The 18661-nt window shown below is 41.1% G+C and overlaps 1 protein-coding gene across 3 annotated transcripts in view; it reads left to right on the top strand.

Annotated features, from left to right (window-relative positions):
* The window catches only part of TM7SF3 (transmembrane 7 superfamily member 3), a 44704-nt gene extending 26481 nt beyond the window's left edge, over positions 1-18223 (top strand). For 2 of the 3 annotated variants that reach the window (XM_074006454.1, XM_005570430.5), the window contains 7 exons: positions 891-1068; positions 8600-8686; positions 10822-10902; positions 11528-11680; positions 15211-15308; positions 15901-16063; positions 17634-18223. In XM_074006454.1, coding sequence (XP_073862555.1) covers positions 891-1068; positions 8600-8686; positions 10822-10902; positions 11528-11680; positions 15211-15308; positions 15901-16063; positions 17634-17896 — 1023 coding nt within the window. In that variant the 3' untranslated portion in view covers positions 17897-18223. Of the gene's footprint in view, positions 1-890; positions 1069-2115; positions 2360-8599; positions 8687-10821; positions 10903-11527; positions 11681-15210; positions 15309-15900; positions 16064-17633 lie in introns of those variants that run through there. The other variant, XM_074006453.1, reaches the window with a different exon arrangement.
* The last annotated feature ends 438 nt before the right edge of the window (positions 18224-18661 follow it).

The raw sequence follows: 18661 nt of genomic DNA, 5'->3' as shown, positions 1-18661 counted from the left end.
AGAGATGGGGAGAAAGGAGTGATAGAGAAGCAAATATGGTAAAATACTAACAATTGTTGATAGTAGGCAGTATATAGTCTATTTATTGTGTTATTCATTCAACTTTTCTGTGTGGTTTAAATTTCTCATGATAACTTGGGAGTAATATTAACAGTCTGTTGAACTTGATCAGACCTTTGCCCAGGAAACAAGTTATTGAAGGCTAAGCAGTATTTTTAAACAGTGGTACTCTGATGTAGTAGGGCTTGTAATTATTTACTCCTGAAACCCTAATATTTATTTTTCTCCAATTAGTAGGAACATAGGTATTATTGTTCTATAAAGCATTTGTTTCTTCTATTTTATAGTTTACAGTGGAATTTCTGAAGTTAAGAACTACTACTACATAGCAAAACCTTATGTAATATTTTCTTGTTTCAGAGACTGTTAGACAAAAATAAGTGGGTACTGTCTGTGAGATGTTAACAGACTGTCTACATTAGTCTGTGGCTAATATTGAACACATCCTCTGTGTTAGGCATTGGGCTGTACACTGAGGAAAGAGCAGTGCACAAGAGAAATACAGTTCCCATCCTTGTTTATAGTCTAGCAGAGGAGAAAAAAACCTTTTTACGTTGTCCTAACTAGCATTTATACATTATTTGTATCTCATTTTCCTTAAACTATTAAAAAAAAATCTTTGGAAGCATTTTGTGTAAGAGCTTGCTTACATTAGCACATACAAACCATGTAAGATGGCCTTTTGACCATATTAAATGGGTTGGTGAATATTTTAAACAAGAATTATAATTTATAAATATACCATTTAATATTACACGTAGGTGGGATTATCACAGAATAGCTTAAAAAAAATCCCCTAAACACTAATCATGTGTTATTTTTGGCTGCAGGTGGTTACCCTAACAGCTAATGATAAGACAAGCGTTTCCTTCTCCTCCCTCCCGGGACAAGGTGTCATATACAATGTCATTGTTTGGGACCCGTTTCTAAATACATCTGCTGCCTACGTTCCTGCTCACACATATGCTTGCAGCTTTGAGGCAGGAGAGGGTAGTTGTGCTTCCCTAGGTGAGTATATGGATTTAAACTTTTACAAATTCTCCTTTGGCCTTGCAGATAATGCTTTTGTCTAGTTCTCATTCATTCATTTAACACATAACCTTTTGAGCCCCTACATTATTCCGCTCTCTGTTCTAGGCACTAGGACATAGCAGTAAACAAAACAGCAAAAATACTTGTTCTCCTGGAGCTTATATTATAGTGAGGGAGATGAGACAGACAAGATAAATTTATAAAATATGTAATACATGAGAAACTGGTGAGTGCTAAGAAGATAAAGTAGGAAAGGGAGAGAACATGTGCCAGTAAGAGGAAAATTCGAGATAGATAGAATGGCCAGGGCAGTCCTTGCTGTGCCACGCATGTACCTGGGTGTGGCGTGTACCAGGCAGAGGGAGCAGCCAGGATGAGGGCCTGCACCTGGGAGCCTGCCTGAGGGTGTGAAGAGCTCTAGTGAGGACAGGGGTTGCAGGAGAACGAGGAGGGCAAGGGGAGTAGAGGTGAGGCGAGAGGTGCGGGGGCAGGCAGCTCGCGTGTGGCCTTGTAGATTGTAGTATGGGCTCTAGCTTCTATTCTGAACGAAAGGGAAAGGCATTGGAAGGTTTTGAGCAAATGGTGCCATGATCTGACATATTTTAACGGGATCACTGGCTGCTTTTTGAGAAAAGACGGAAGCAAGAGCAGACATGCAGATTGGTTAGGAGGCCACTGAAGTAATCCAGGGGAGAGAGAACAGTGGGTTAGGTAGAGTGGGGGCAGTGAAGGTGTTGTGAGGTGCATGTGTGTGTGTGTGTGTGTGTGTGTGTGTGTGTGTATTTAGCAGTTTATCTTGAAATAGTTTCTCAGAAAATATGCAAAAATAGTATGAAGAATTTCTGTATAATCTTCATCCACATTCCTCAAAGCTTAATGTATTAGGCGATTTGCTTTTCATTCTCTCTTCTTCTCTCTTTCTTTCTATATACAATTAACCTTTGAACAGTGTAGGGTTTGTGGGGGTGACTCCTGTGCAGTGGAAAATCTGTGTATAACTCTTTTCTTTTTTTTCTGAGACAGGGTTTCATTCCTGTCTGGAGTGCAGTGACGTGATCTCGGCCCACTGCAACCTCTGCCTCTCAGGTTCAAATGATTCTCCTGCCTCAACCTCCCGAGTAGCTGGGATTAACAGGCACACACCACCATGCCTGGTTAGTAGAGTCGAGGTTTCGCCATGTTGGCCAGGCTGGTCTCAAACTCCTGGCCTCAAGTGATCCACCCGCCTTAGCCTCCCAAAGTACTGGGATTACAGGCATAAGCCACCAGACCTGGCCCGTGTATAACTTTTGACTTCCCCAAAACTTAACTACTATTAGCTTAGTGTTGACCAGAGAAGCCTTACTGATCATGTAAATACTTGATTAACACATATTTTGTATGTTATATTTGTCATAGACTATAGTCTTACAATAAAATGAGCTAGAGAAAAGTAAATGTTATTAAGGAAATCGTAAGGAAGAGAAAGTATATTTATGATTCATTAAGTGAGAATGGATCATCATAAAGGCCTTCATCTTCATCCTCTTCACATTGAATAGGAAGAGGAGGAGGAAGAGGAGGGGTTGGTGTTGCTGTCTCGGGGTGGCAGAGGTGGAAGGGGAGGCAGGAGAGGCAGGCACACTCAGTGTGACTTTTACTGAAAAAACATCTGTAAGTGGACCCATGTTGTTCAGGGGCCTACTGTGTATGTATAGATATGTATACACACACAAACACACACACTACTCTTTTCTTCTCTGAACCATTTGAGAATAAGCTGCAGACATGAAGACTTTTTTGCCCTTAAATACTTCTGTATTTATATCCTTACATACCCATAGTAAAATTATCAAAATTACAAAGTTAACATTGATACGGTTGTGATTTAATTCACATGTTACCACATTTGCTAGTTGTTCCAATAGTGTCCTTTTTAAGCAAAAAAAAATTTTTTTTGTCTGGGTGCAGTGGTTCACGCCTGTAAGCCCAGCACATTGGGAGGTCAAGGTGGGCACATTGCTTGAGCTCTGGTGTTCAAGACCAGCCTGGGCAACATGGCGAAACTCTGTCTCTACAAAAAATACAAAAATTAGCTGGGTGTGGTGGCACTGCCTATGGTTCCAGCTACTTGGGAGTCTAAGGTGGGAAGATCACCTGAGCCCAGGAAGGTCGAGGCTGCAGTGAGCCATGATTGTGCTCCTATACTCCAGCCTGGGCAACAGCGAAACCCTGTCTCCCCATCAACAAAATTTATTTTTTCCTCTCACCAGAGTTCAGTTTAGGATCCCACATTGCATTTAACTGATGTATCTCTTTAGAGTCCTATAATCTGGAACAAGTCTTTTTTTTTTTTTTTTTTTTTTTTTTTAATTTTAATCTTTTAAGATCCTGACCTTTTTGAGAAGTACAGAATATTTATATTTTTTTAGAGTGTCCTCAATTTGGGTTAGTTTGATATTTCCTCATAATTAAATTTTGATTATGCTTTTTTGGCAGGAATACAAAGGAAGTGATGTGTCCTTCGCAGGAGACACTTGTCTCTTTATTTATTTGTCTTTTTACTGGTGGTGACACCCTTCATAACTTGGTTAGTGGTGTCTTGCCAAGTTTCGCTACTGAAGTAACTGTTCCTTTTTTTTTTTTGAAACAGAGTCTGGCTCTGTGGCCCAGGCTGGAGTGCAGTGGCGTGATCTCGGCTCACTGCAAGCTCCGCCTCCTGGGTTCATGCCATTCTCCTGCCTCAGCCTGCCGAGTAGCTGGGACTACAGGCGCCTGCCACTACACCCAGCTAATTTTTTTGTATTTTTAGTAGAGACAGGGTTTCACCATGATAGCCAGGATGGTCTCGATCTCCTGACCTCGTGATCCACCCGTCTCGGCCTCCCAAAGTGCTGGGATTACAGGCAAGAGCCACTGTGCCTGGCCAATTGTTCCTTTTTTAAAGTGTCTTTAGGGAAAATACTTTGAGTGTCAGTAAATATCCCATTCTCAAACTCTCACTTCCTAGTTTTGGCATCCAGTGATCTTTGCCTGGAACATTTATTACTAGGTGGTTGCCAAATGGTGTTTTTCTAATGTATCACTCCTTCTATGTTTATTTGTTGCCATTCTACTCTAAGGAAGAGTTTTCCCTCCCCTCCCATTTATTTATCCATGTATTTATTTTAAGCCTGGACCTGTAGATTCCTATTTTATTCTCTGGATGAAATCCTTTACTGTCATTTATTTTCATGTTCAAATTGTCCCAGATTTGGCTCATGAGTGGCTGGATATGTTTGGAGTACAGTGTACTGATGGATTGGATGAGGGGTTTGAGAGAAATAGGTGTAAAGGACTTTGTAGGTTTTGGCCTGAGCAACTGGAGAGAGAGAGCAACCATTCACTGAGGTGGGAAGGACTGTTGGAGGAGAAGGTTGGGAGGATACATTGAGAGTTCAGTTTTGGACAAGTTCAGTTTGAGAACCCTATTGAACGTTTATGTGCAGATGTTTAACTGATGGTTGATTATATATATAAAAGCCTGAAATTCAGAGGAAAGTCTTAGCTGGAGAGCATCTTGGAAGTCTTCAGACTGAATATATGGCATTTAAAGCCTCATGCTAGATGGTGTTATCTATAAAGGGGTGGCAGAGGTGGAAGGGGAGGCAAGAGAGGCAGGCACACTCAGTGTGACTTAGAGAAAACGGAGGGGTCTGAGGACTGAGCCCTGGGTACTCCAGTGTTTAGAGCTCAGGAAATTGAAGATCCTACCAATGGGCTGAGCCAGATTGGTAAAAGGAAAGTGATGTTTGTTGAAGCCAAGGGGAGATGGTATTGCACGGAAGAGAGAGCAATCAACTTTGCGAATGCTGCTGATAGGTCAGCTAAGAAAGAGGCTGAAAATGACCCGTGGATTTAGCAACATGGAGGCCATTGGTACCAGTGAGAGCTGTTGCAGTGGAGAGGTGGGGTGGGAGCCTGACAGGAGCATGTTCAAGAACAAATGGGAGCTAGGAGCACAGAAATTGGAGAAAGTTCAAGTAGCTCTTTCAAGGAGCTTTGCTCTGAAGAAGAAAGTCTATTAGTTGTGTTCAAGCCAGAGATTATGGTTCTCTCCCTCTGCTAGAGCCATACCCCACTGTTAAAGAAAAAAAAAAAAAAAATCAGTGACACTAGTTAAAGCACAGTGAGGAAGATTTTATTCAAGGTAGGGGGTAGTATTACGATAGGCACGGGGACCACCGTGATGGAATTTTGCAGTGGGGAAGAAAGATTGGGCTCAACTCCTGAGTACAACATGGGCTAGTGGGAATTTGTAGCCACGGAGCAGGGTGGGAGTCAGTGGATAGAAAATTTCTAAGGGGAAACATGAGGGGCAAGGGGGCATTCTGTCTGCACTGACCTAAGGGGATTCTTACTGAAGACAGACCACGGTGGTCAGACATCACCTGGGGGATGGATGGTGGAGGGTGAAGAACTCGATTAGATATTGAGGGTGATTTGATATCAAGCATAGGGGATTCTTGCTAAGCTGGCTTATCAGAGTTCTTGCTGAAGCTGGATTTTACAAAGATGTGCTCAGATGGGCCTAGGAGGGGGTTCAGGAGACTGACTGAAATTTAGCCAAGCAAAGACTCTTTGTCACCACTCAGTCTTCCATTCTAGACAATCTTCCACTCAAGATCCTTGAGGGATACAATGCAAGAGACCTAGGCAGATATAAGTTTGTGTGTATGTATATATGTGTGTGTGTGTGTATATATATATATATATATATATTTTTTTTTTTTTTTTTGAGAGAGTCTCACTCTTGTCACCCAGGCTGGAGTACAGTGGCATGATCTCGGCTCACTGCAACTACCGCCTCCTAGGTTCAAGTAATTCTCGTGCCTTAGCCTCCAGAGTATCTGGGATTATAGGCGTGCACCACCATGCCCTGCTGATTTTTCGCATTTTTAGTAGAGACCTGACCAACCATGTTGGCCAGGTTGGTCTTGAACTCGTGACCTCAGGTGATCTGCCCTTGGCCTCCCAAAGTCCTGGGACTACAGGTGTATGCCACCTCGCCTGGCTAATTTTTGTATTTTTAGTTGAGACAGGAGTTTACCATGTTGGCCAGGCCGGTCTTGAACTCCTGGACTCAAGTGATCCACCCGCCTCAGCCTCCCAAAGTGCTGGGATTACAGGTGTGAGCCACTGCGCCTGGCCCTGTATTTTTAACCCATGAACTGAAGTATGTCTCGGTTCCCCCATTTCTTTTGCTTGAACCCTCCATACAAAAGCCGCTTCTAAATAGAAAGCCCCCCAGGCCTGTCTCTCTCTCTTAGGCTTAGGAGACAGAGAGCTCTGAGCCAGTTGTTCTTCCCGCCCAAAGTTGAACCTTCCTAGTGATGTTGGTTCTATTTTTCCTCTCATTTTCACAATTGATGAGTACTTGGGTGCTTTTCCTGAGCTTGGAATAGGAAGGCTATATCCATATTGCCTCCTAACTAAAACCTTGCCCTGTGGTTCATAACCCTTAGCAATACTGTCATAGTTAAAGACACTTTAACCTTCAACTTGCTCCTGTCCTAGTCTATTCACTCCTTTCGTTCCCCAAAGTGACTGCCTGTTTTATGTCTTGTTTTATCGTAGATTCTGCTTTTGATGAAACCTTCCATACCCTCTCACTTTACTTGTATAATTGTTTCTCTCCTTCCTTCCTGGTATTGTGATAAGGGATTTAGTTCCCCTGTAATGTTATGGAAGAGTATCTAACTGTGTCTTAGTTTTTATTGGGTTGGAAGACCTTGCTGTCTTGGTGATTATACTTGCTGAAGAGTTCCACGGGATTTTCGTTTGAGAAAATCATCCCAGCGAATTTAATGGTTTTGGTGTAAAAATTAAATTCTAGAACGATAGTCAACCACAGGTCTGAAATAAACAGAATGTGGTGTTTTTATCTTTCGTTTAATGTTTCTGGGTTTTTTTTTGTTTGTTTGTTTTTTGTTTTTTGAGATGGAGTCTGGCTGCAACACCCGGGCTGGAGTGCAATGGCCTGATCTTGGCTCACTGCAACCTCTGCTTCCTGGGTTCAAGCAGTTCTCTTGCCTTGGCCTCCAGAATAGCTGGGACTACAGGCATGTGTCACCAGGCCTGGCTAATTTTTGTATTTTTAGTAGAGATGTGGGGGGTCTCACCATGTTGGCCAGGCTGGTCTCCTGACCTCAAGTGATCGCCCACCTCGGCCTCCCAAAGTGCTGGGATTACAGGTGTGAGCCACTGTGTGCAGCCATCGTTTAATCTTTCTTATGGGCTCCTTATTCTCAGAAAAGCTGATATGTAGGCATATACTATTCCCTGTGAATTCTGCTCTTCTGTCTTGTGTTTCTTATTTTACTGTATGTCTTCATGGTTTCTCCATTCTGAACACTGTTAGGCATTTTATGTATTTTGATTTGTAGCAACCTTGTTATATTTTAGCATGAGATTGTATAGATGTTTTGGTTTTTCATTCAGGGATTACTTTCTTGCATTTATCTCTGAGGAGTCATGATGGTGGGTGATGAATTTAGTGAGCATATTTTTCTCTTCAGTAAACTAAATGATACCATGCTTCATCATTGGTTGTAATGCAACATTTTTCTCCAAGGCAATATATGTAATTGAGAAGACTGGTAGTAGTTTGTGTATGTGTGACTTACACGTGTAATACATGTTTTTAAATTGTGCGTTTTGGTTTAAATTTTTTATTGTGAAAAACTTCAGCGAACCTCCATATACCAATTATCCAGCCTTAACAATTTTGATTTATGGCCATTATCTTGTTTCAGCTGTGCTCTACCTGCTTCTCTGCCTCTCCACCTCATCACCCTCCTTTATCACTTGATAATTTTAAAGCAAATCCCTGGTCATGATGTTACTCACAAATATTTCAGTATGTATGCCTTAAAGATAAGCACTTAAAAAATAGAACCACAGTGTCATTAACATAATTTTCATTTTAAAATATGGAAAATATTTCATTAATAGCATCAGATTAACAGCCAGAGTTTGCTTCTGGAGTCATCTCAATTGTTTTCCACAGTTTGTTTGAATCGGGTTTCAGATGAGATCTATACATAGTATTTAGTTGATGTATCTTTTAAATCTCTTTTAACCTGTATTTTCCCTCCATCTCCCCCACCGCCTCCTCCCCACTCCCCGCCACCTTTTGTCCATGCAGTTTATTTGTTGAAGAAACAGGATTATTTGTTTTAGGAACACTCTCTCTCTCTTTCTCTCCACTCTACCAAGGAATATGTCATAGGAAGTGTTCCATACCTCTTTCAGCAAGCATATATTGTCTGGATTCTCTTTTTGTTATAGCAGCAGTTGTTGATATTGATTGTCTACATAGGTTCATTCATTAGGGGTGGCAAGGGTATTTTAAAGATAAATTTGTAATATACATGTATGGGATAAATTATGTCAGTTCACTTAGCTTTTTTGATGAAGGCGTTCTATAAATATTAATACAAAGTATCAAATTGGATGTATTATCCACTAAATTTTCATTATTTTGTAGGAAGAGTGTCTTCCAAAGTGTTCTTCACTCTTTTCGCCCTGCTTGGTTTCTTCGTTTGTTTCTTTGGACACAGATTCTGGAAAACAGGTATTATGTCCAATGTAGTTGCTGTTTCCATTTTGCGGTCTTTTCTCTTTAATGTTGCTGGGGAATGACCTGTGAGGAGAGTAAGCACTTATTTATCTCTATTATCTTCATAGATTTGTAGCTGGGGTCTGTAGTCATGAGTCTACTGAGTTGTACTGCATTTTTATTTTTTTCTCTTCTCCCTAATAAGAAGGAGTATAACCTTCTTATTAACAGGGAAATACAATTATGCAGTGAATTTTATCAGCTGCTAGATCTGTTAGTTGACTAAAGATAACCAAGATTAGATATTGGTTGTCAGGGTCAGGCTCAGTGGCTCATGCCTGTAATCCCAGCACTTTGGGAAACTGAGGTGAGAGGACTATGTGGGGCCAGGAGTTTGAGACCAGTCTAGGCAACATAGTGAGATGCCTTCTCTACCAAAAAAAGAAAAGTTGGGGCTGGGTGTGGTGGCTCACACCTGTAATCCCAGCACTTTGGGAGGCTGAGGCAGGCAGATTACTTGAGCTCAGGAGTTTGAGACCAACCTGGGTAACTCGGTGAGACCCTGTCTCTCCCAAAAATACAAAAAAATAGCCAGGCTTGATGGTGTGTGCCTGTAGTCCCTGCTACATGGGGAGGCTGAGGTGGGAGGATTGCTTAAGCCTGGGAGATGGAGGTTGCAGTGAGCCAAGATGGTGCCACTGCACTCCAGCCTGGATGACAGTGAGATTCTGTCTCAAAAAAAAAAAAAAGTTGGTTGTCTTTGTAAAAATATGTGTGGATTGTGGTGATGGCAATTGACTTGGTTTCGCACGAATCAGGCTATGGGGCTGCAGTGTATAATGAGTTTGAAATGTCTGCTCAGACCTGAGAGATTCAGATGCCAAAGGGAACGCCAGCATCTACATCCGTGAAACACATTGAAGAACTGGGATGTAAATCATGCTCACTGAATTGGTTTGAATTATTTGGGCTGCCTTTTATATAAGTGATGTTTTTGATTACTAAAAAATCCTTATTTAATCAACAAGGTGTATAACTGAGAATCAAGGTAGCTCAACTGTAATCCTGATCTAATAAAGCTCTTTAAACTTGTCTCAAATTGTTTGAAATAGCAACTCCTTTCCTGCTGTTATGACACTTTTTTTTATTAATTGGGAAGAGAGTATTGTGAAGAATATATAATATCTCAACATGTAGATTGATTCTGTAACAAAGAACTTAGTTGCTAAGCTGTGGTCTCAAAGTTATCACTAGCTGTTTTTTTTCTTTTTGAAGAGATGGAGTCTCACCATGTCTCCTAGGCTGGAGTGCAGTGTAGTGGCTGTTCACAGGTACAATCATAGTGCACTACAGCCTCAAATTCCTAGCCTCAAGTGATCCTCCCACCTCAGCCTCCCAAGTAGCTGAGACTACAGGCACAAGCCACCATGCCCCACTCTGGGTTTTTTTGATATGTTGATATGTATCATTTTATATTTATTGAAACTGAGATACAGTACAAGTATTACCAAGAACAACTGTGAAGAATTTAAGAAAATAGGTAGAGCTGTGGCCTCCATGATCAGGATTAGGCTTATTTGTGGGAACAAAGTTATCTGTATGCTTGCATTACCAACTGTTTTAATGGATGAAGGTAATGATTGATCATTCTAAACAGGATAGGATGAATTAAAAGAAGATATAAAAGTTATATTTTGCTTTGGAACAGTTTGGGTTTCTTTTACCTTTTACGTTTTGTTTTTACTTACAAAACTATTACAATGTGTAATTTCATATCAGACACACGTGATAAAGTGCTATTCTTGTTTTAAGCAGAAAAAATAAATATATTAAAATGAGCTATGAAATGAACAAATAACCATTTAACAATGGAAACTGACCTATATACAAGAAAGTGTATCCTGTAGTTAGTACTTCAATATTGTATCTGTTTAATAATAACTACTCCCATGACTGCTGAATTTCTTCTGCCTTTCAGATGTTTTTTTTCCTCTGAATGCTGTAACATGTAAATTCCAGGAGCTTAAGCATGTATTTGTAGATTAAGCATGTATTTGTAGATTAGCTATTTAAATTGCACTGTAAAAAGAGTGCCTAACCATAGCTTTCGTTGTTTTGCTTTTTTCCTTTCCTGGTGGTTTGCCACTTAGAATTATTCTTCATAGGCTTTATCATCATGGGATTCTTCTTTTACATACTGATTACAAGACTGACACCTATCAAGTATGATGGTAAGTGAAAATTATATAGTTTAACTGGGTATTCAAGAAGGCAGGTGCTGTGTTTTACTTTACCTTTCCTTCTACAGTTTGTGGTATTGTGTGTGACAGCCTGTTACGCGTGTAAAATAATGGTCCACCTAGGCTCGGAACACCTTTTCTGAACTACTCATTCAGACCTTCTGGGTTTTTAATCTGTATGGTGAATTCCTTGGTACTTAGGGAAAGGAGGATCCATGTTGATTATAGACCTGTGTTCTGGTTATGTGCTATGTTGAAGATAGGAGATGTACAGCAAGCAAAATGTTGAGGTTTTCTTTACCTGAAAACAGACACCCCCCTGCCCCATTACATTTGACAGAATGCTTGTCACCTTTTCCTTCTCAATCCCAATTTATTGACAAGCCAAGCCTGTCACTGGTCCTGTGAGGTTTAGCTCCCTGGCTAATTTCCTTGTCTCAGCCCAGACCCCTCCCTAGAGAGGGTTGCTCAATGCTGGCTTCGTGGCGCCACTGAAGAGCCCTTGGTGCCTGACCTACAGAAAGCCGAAGCTGGCGTTGGTAACGGTATTGTATGTCTAAGGCACGCAGTTGGAAGTACTGCCGGTGATCCAGCAGTTCATCCTCTCTCTGTGCAGTGCATCTGATTCTGACAGCTGTCGCTGGAAGCGTCGGTGGGATGTTCTTGGTAGCTGTGTGGTGGCGATTTGGAATCCTCTCGATCTGCATGCTCTGTGTTGGACTAGTGCTGGGGTTCCTCATCTCATCAGTGACTTTCTTTACTCCACTGGGTAAGCGATAAGTAACTGATGTTTTGTGTGTTTGAGTCACTGTTTGAATACTGCCTAATTGGATTTGCATCCTGGAGTGGCATTGCATGTCAGTGCTGCTTCTGTGGAGTTCTGCAGATGCATTGATGGTGTGACACTGTCAGACAGCACCCGTACCAGTAAAAGTCCCTCCTTCCTCAAAGGCACATTAGATGAAATATAGAATGTCTGTAGAGGTAGCTTTGTGTCTATTTGTTGTGTTAAGGGGTGTGTGTTTATTAGAAATAATGGAGGTAAAGGGGCACTGCTCTGATGGCAGCTGAGTTGGGGAACCTGCTACTTTGTTTCTGGTCTTGTACCCTCAACTTCCACTCCCACCCTTTGCCAAACCCCAGGTGTCCCTGAGGTACTTAATCACCCTGGGGCAGTAGCACAGGGATGGTTCTGGGGTTTTTTGGTGTTTTTTAAAAAAGTAATTCAATTGCTATCAGTTTTTAAAATCTGGTTAACTTATAAGTTAACTTTCTTTGCCATTGTTTAATAATTTACATTTCCTGATTGTTGTCAAAAACAAAGTATCTGTACTCAAAAGTATTCTATTTGGCTGTTTCCTTTCTGTGACAGTGTTCTTAAAACACTGGAATAAAGTTGATGGGACTTTAGATATAAAAATAGCCATTTCATGAGGCTGTCAACTCTATAGAGAATGCAGGATATAATGGAGTACAAGTCATGTGTCCCTTGTCTCCCTGAAGATTTTTTTTTTCTAAGACTACAGAGAATTGACAACCTGTGTTTACTGTCTAAATCCCTTTGTTCTGACTTTAGCAAACCTAGAGGCAAGCATATTCCTTCTGGCCCTGCTATAGGTAGCCTTTTATCTGGATAGTCTGATGAAAAGCAGTGTTGTGTAAGCTCAGCTAAATGACAGATTCACATGGGGATGTTTTGGAAAATACAGATTCAAGGCTCTACCCAAGATGTGCTAAATAAAATACTACCTAATGACTGGGCATGGTGGCTTATGCCTATAATCCCAGCACTTTGGGAGACCAAGTGGGAGGATTACTTGAGCTCGAGTTTGAGACCAGCCTGGGCAACATAGTGAGTCCCCATCTCTACTGGAAAAAAAAAAAAGTGGCGGTGTTGTAGTGCACGCCCGTGGGCTCAGCTACCCTGGGAGGCTGAGGCTAGAGGATGCTTGAACCTGGGAGGTTGAGGCTGCAGTGAGCTATCATGGTGCCACTGAACTCCGGCCTGGGCGACTGAACAAGACTCTGTCTCAAAACAAAACAAAAAGACCACAAAAACCAACTATTACTTAATGGGCTTCCCCGCTTTCGTTAATGCTTAGAGGATGGAGGGATGATAGGTTAGAATTTCTATTAATTTAATGTACTTTTCATGAGTTGAATGAGCATAAATTATACAGTCAGGAAAAAACCCTCTATATGCATTCTGGCTCTGTCACTAGTTCTCTTTCTAGCTTATAACCTTGGACAAGGTATTGAAACTTTGTTCCATCATCTGTGAAACGATCTGATAGGATAGATGTGAGGAATGAGAAAACAGAAGTAAAGAGGTCTCTTAATTTTCATCTTTATAAAAGTCTAGAGCAGTTGTCTCTAAACTTTTTGACATACTATTCCTATTGTTAAAAATTATTTTAGCGTATTCCCTTTATATATGTTTATTTATGAACTATCTCATAGCTCAAGGACAGAGTGATCATCTCCTCACTGCTAGTGGGTGCAAACCCATATTTTTATTTTTTAGAGACAGGATCTCTTTATGTCACCCATGCTGGACTGCAGTGACACTATCATAGCTCACTGCAACCTCAAACTCCAAGGCTCAAGCCATCCTCTTACCTTAGCCTCCCAAGTAGCTGGGACTACAGGTGTGTGCTGCCATACCTGCTATTTTTTTTAGTAGAGACAGAGTTTCATTGTTGCCTACGGTGGTCTTAAACTGGGCTCAGGCAGCCCTCCCACCTTGGTCTCCCAAAGTGTTGGTATTACAGGCTTGAGCCACTACACGTGGCCTACATACACACACACGAAATATATATATATATATATATATAAAATATTATATATATATATATTATATATATATATATATATTTTTTTTTTCCCCCCGTGAGACAAAGTCTCACTCTGTCTCTCTGGGTAGAGTGCAGTGGCGCAGTCTTGGTTCACTGCACCCTCCACCTCCCAAGTTCAAGTGATTTTCCTGCCTCAGCCTCCCGAGTAGCTGGGACTAGAGGTACGCACTACCACGTCCAGCTAATTTTTATATTTTTAGTAGAAATGGGGTTTCTCCATATTGGCGAGGCTGGTCTCAAACTCCTGACCTCAAGTGATCTGCTCGCCTCAGCCTCCCAAAGTACTGGGATTACAGGTGTGAGCCACCATGCCCGGCCAGGAGGCCTATGCATATTTTTAAGCATAAGCATTTGAAAAATATTTGGCTGACCGCTACAATCTGATTAGATTGTTAGTTTTCACCTTATGTGGGAAGCAATGAGCTTATTCTCAGAAAGGGTCCGTTCTTCATATGCATACATCATAACTGTTTTTAATACCTAGATTTCTTGAAAGCCTTTTAAAAAAAAGCCATGTATGTATTTTGTGAAGGTGAATTTATAGTTAAACTAGAGAATATAATCTGTAAGTTCACCTCAATGGCATGTTGCTGTTGGCTTCAGAGAATATGGAGTCTCAAGGTCCAATCCTGTAGCCGAGGGACTCCCACTCTTCCACTCTGACCTGGATATGTAGGTCTTGAGGCATGGGGCCATTTACAGATGGACTGAACGGTGGTGCCAGTGTCAGTATTAAACAGCAGTCAGGCTATTCTTGCTTTTTAAACTTAATTTATAAAGAGGAGTTCTTATATATTTGTTCTGGGTCAGCCTAAGTTGTGCAGCATTTTAGAGTCCAGCAGCAGGAGAAGGGTTTAGGAAGAGCAGATGGTTGGTTGGTTCCCCTTTCTTGATACGTGAGGAAATCACACGTCACAGTGTGCAGTGGCATGACAGGACATGCTTTGATGGTAAAAATCTGTTAAGTGGATTTGCTGTTTACATTGGGTTCATGGCTTAACTTCTTAACTTTGAATGCCTTTTATTTATATATTTTTTATTTTGCAGTACGAAATCATGAAGTCAGAAATGTAGAGCTAACGGGTGATTTAGAGCTTGGAGATATAATTCAATGTTGTTTTGAGGGTTAGGAAACTGAGGCTCAAGTTCATAGAGCTAGTGAATGGAAGAGCTTGGGCTATTCCAGTCTCTTCTAAATGATTGTTAATAAATGTGCAGAGCATTGACCTACTTGATTCCCCCCACCCACTTTCTAGAACACATCCTTCAAAGAAGATTGTATTGACAGTTAAATGAAGAAAATTAGAATTCATTTCTAGTTGCCAACATATTCCCTGGTTGTTACTTTAAGCCTTTGATGTATATATGTGTTCATATGTTCCAAGAAACTAAATCTAACTTGGTAAAGCTGTTGTTTACTCTTAGTTTCTTTTTGCTTTTTCAGGAAACCTAAAGATTTTTCATGATGATGGTGTATTCTGGGTCACTTTCTCTTGCATAGCTATCGTCATTCCAGTAGTTTTCATGGGCTGCCTAAGAATAGTAAGTGTTTCATCAAAAGTTAGATTTATTCATTATGCTATCCTGTGTTCAGCTGATCACTTATTTCATCATTTTGCATGTTTACTGGGGAGGGCTGTGTTATCTGTATCAGATGATTGCTTCTAAATAGCCTTGTTACTATGAAAGCAAAGGAAATTCTATTTATGATTACCACATGGTGTTTGGCTTTTTCCCCCCCATCAAATGGAGCATCCCAGTCAGTATGCTTTTAAGTGGGAGCAGAGAAGGTAGTGCTTACTCTAGTACACCAACCCGATGGGTCATTAGTTTCCGCTGGCTTCAGAAGAGTGATTCTTCCTCTAATTAGATTTTATTGTTGAACTTCCTTCACAGGGAAGATGTTTTCCATAGTATTTGGATAAGCTGAACTGTGTTTTAAGAACTCATATGGATGTTGAAGGTTGTTTTCAGTTTATCTTTCCAGGGAACTTCTGTTCAGCTCTGAGTGGGTCTGGTCCCTTTTCATGCCTGAGGGAGCAGAGGTGATTTCCTGTGACTGAAGCCAGTGGAGGGTTAGAAACTATTTTTGTTCTACCATGGATGATGCCTAAACTCTTCCACTCTTCCACAGCTGAACATACTGACCTGTGGAGTCATTGGCTCCTATTCGGTGGTTTTAGCCGTTGGCAGTTACTTGTCCACAAGCCTTTCCTACATCACTTTGAATGTACTCAAGAGAGCGCTCAACAAGGATTTCCACAGAGCTTTCACAAATGTGCCTTTTCAAACTAATGGTAAGACTCTTAAATCCAAAAACCAGTGTGACAGCACAGTAGGAGTCTTAACCCACCTATGCTAACCAGAGCACTTGGAGACTAAATTTGAAGAAAGCCAACTGGGACAAAAGGAGGGAACACAGCATAACAATGCTGTGAGAACCCTCTGTTATGATAACTTAGGATCGTGGGAACAAAGCATTTAAAATTTTAAGATGAAGATAAAAATCTACTAAATGAATTTCCTTAAGAAATTTCCAAGATTATATTTAGGTTTACCTGGTCATTCTCAGTGGGGAGAAAAATGCTGACAGTAAAGACATTTGACACTTATGGGTGGGGATGGAATGAGGGATGAGAATGACAACCTGATTGAATTTTAAGTTATTCCCTTGTTTCCCTCCTTTAATGAAGCATGCAGTTTGCTAGTTGAAAGAGTTTTTAATTAGCAAGCATGTAGTTTCCCTCACTTGTAAGATTCTATCCATTACAGATTTTCTATAAATTTTTTGAAGAAAAAAATAACTGCCACATGAATTGTTCAAATTGTAAGACACGTTGACTTCAGAAATGCTGAAGTGTGGAGAGTGAAAAACCATGTCTTAGAATTGAAGATATATTGCATAAGCACAATTGTGACTGTTGCGATTTTATTTTAGGGCAAGTCTTTCCCTCTACCATCCAGAGCAGGGGATAAGAGGTTGATGGTAGAGACCTCGAAATCCTCGAAAACCTTAAAACTCTTGCAAATTTTAAGTACCAGACAGTGTTTTGCCGAGCCTTTTACTAGAAGCTGAGTACTGGCCGGGCGCGGTGGCTTATGCCTGTAATCCCAGCACTTTGGGAGGCCGAGGTGGGTGGATCACGAGGTCAGGAGATCGAGACCATCCTGGCTAACACGGTGAAACCCTGTCTCCACTAAAAATACAAAAAATTAGCCAGGCGTGGTGGCGGGCGCCTGTAGTCCCAGCTACTCGGGAGGCTGAGGTAGGAGAATGGTGTGAACCCGGGAGACAGAGCTTGCAGTGAGCCAAGATCACGCCACTGTATTCTAGCCTGGGCGACAGAGCAAGACTCTGTCTCAAAAACAAAACAAAACAAAAAACAGTACAATTGGTTGAATCTTTTCATGCGCTTCTGTACCTACACTGTGAGTGCAGTAGGGCCCCATATGGAGTGGAATGGGAAAGAAATGAGCATGGTGGCATCTGATGTTCCATGACATACATATGTGAAGTATAACTAGATCACTGCCTTCCTCCCTGAACTCCCTCTGAAAAAACACACAACCAACTGTGGGTACTTGTTACATAATGTTGGAAGGCCAAGGATCCAAACAACTGATTTTTTTACAACCTGTCTGGACTTTCAAATGCCTGTAATAGAAAAATCCTAGTTTCAAAAATAAGACTGTGGCTTCCCCACTGATTCCTTGGTTTGTAAGTGAGGAACTACATATGTGTTTGGACTAACTCACCAGAAAGTCTGTTAGAAAGGAAGATACAGATTTAGTCCATGAAGGCTTGTGTTATTATGTTAGATTTTAAAATACTAGAGTTCAAACTGTACTTTTTCTACTGTTTTTTAGACTTTATTATCCTGGCAGTATGGGGCATGCTGGCTGTAAGTGGAATTACGTTACAGATTCGAAGAGAGAGAGGACGACCGTTCTTCCCTCCCCACCCATACAAGTTATGGAAGCAAGAGAGAGAGCGCCGAGTTACGAACATTCTGGACCCTAGCTACCACATTCCTCCACTGAGAGAGAGGCTCTATGGCCGATTAACTCAGATCAAAGAGCTCTTCCAGAAGGAGCAGCCAGCTGGAGAGAGAACGCCCCTGCTTCTGTAGATGTCCAGGGGTTTGGTTAGTGTGCCTCAGCTTTGGAGTTCATGCCTGGAGTGATTCAGCAGTCTCTGGTGCAAGTCTAATAAGAGATCAGGCATATAGATCTGTGCTTTGCATAATATTATGGTGCCCTTATTGATATATGGTAAGGGTATACTAGGGGATTAGGATGATTCTAAGAGAATGAGAAAGATGGCCAAAAGGTTGGTGGTAGGGAGGCTTTTCCTTATTTCCAAATACTTGAGAAATTACCTTTTGGTTTACAAATCTATGATCAACTTATTCCATTAAATAGATACATTTAAAAAATTAAAAACTGATTCTCCTGCAGAGCCCTGGTGTTTCTTTTTATAGCCCCTTGAAACAAGTCTCTCACCTGAGTTTGTCTAAACTTTTGGAGGGAGTTTATTATTGAGTCTTTATTTGTGACAGTATTTGGACATTTAGGGATTTGATACTTAGGCCTTTGAATTTTAGAATACAAAAAGAGAAGCAGGCCAGGCATGGTGGCTCACACCTGTAATCGTAATTCTGGGAAGCCAAGGTGGGAGTATTGCTTGAGTCCAGGAGTTTGAGACCAACATGGGCAACACGACAAGACCCCATCTCTAAAAATTAAAAAATTAGCCAGGCATGGTGGCATGTGCCTACTCCCAGCTCCCAAGGAGACTGAGATAGAAGGATCTCTTGAGCCCTGAAGATTGAGGCTACAATAAGCCACTGCACTCCAGCTTGGGTGACAGAGACCCTATCTCAAAAAGCGAAAGA

This window comes from Macaca fascicularis, chromosome 11 (genome assembly GCF_037993035.2).
Source record: "Macaca fascicularis isolate 582-1 chromosome 11, T2T-MFA8v1.1".
Classification (NCBI taxonomy): Eukaryota; Metazoa; Chordata; class Mammalia; order Primates; family Cercopithecidae; genus Macaca; species Macaca fascicularis.
Note: the sequence above shows the minus strand (reverse complement) of the source record. Positions and strands in the feature narration are given on the sequence as shown.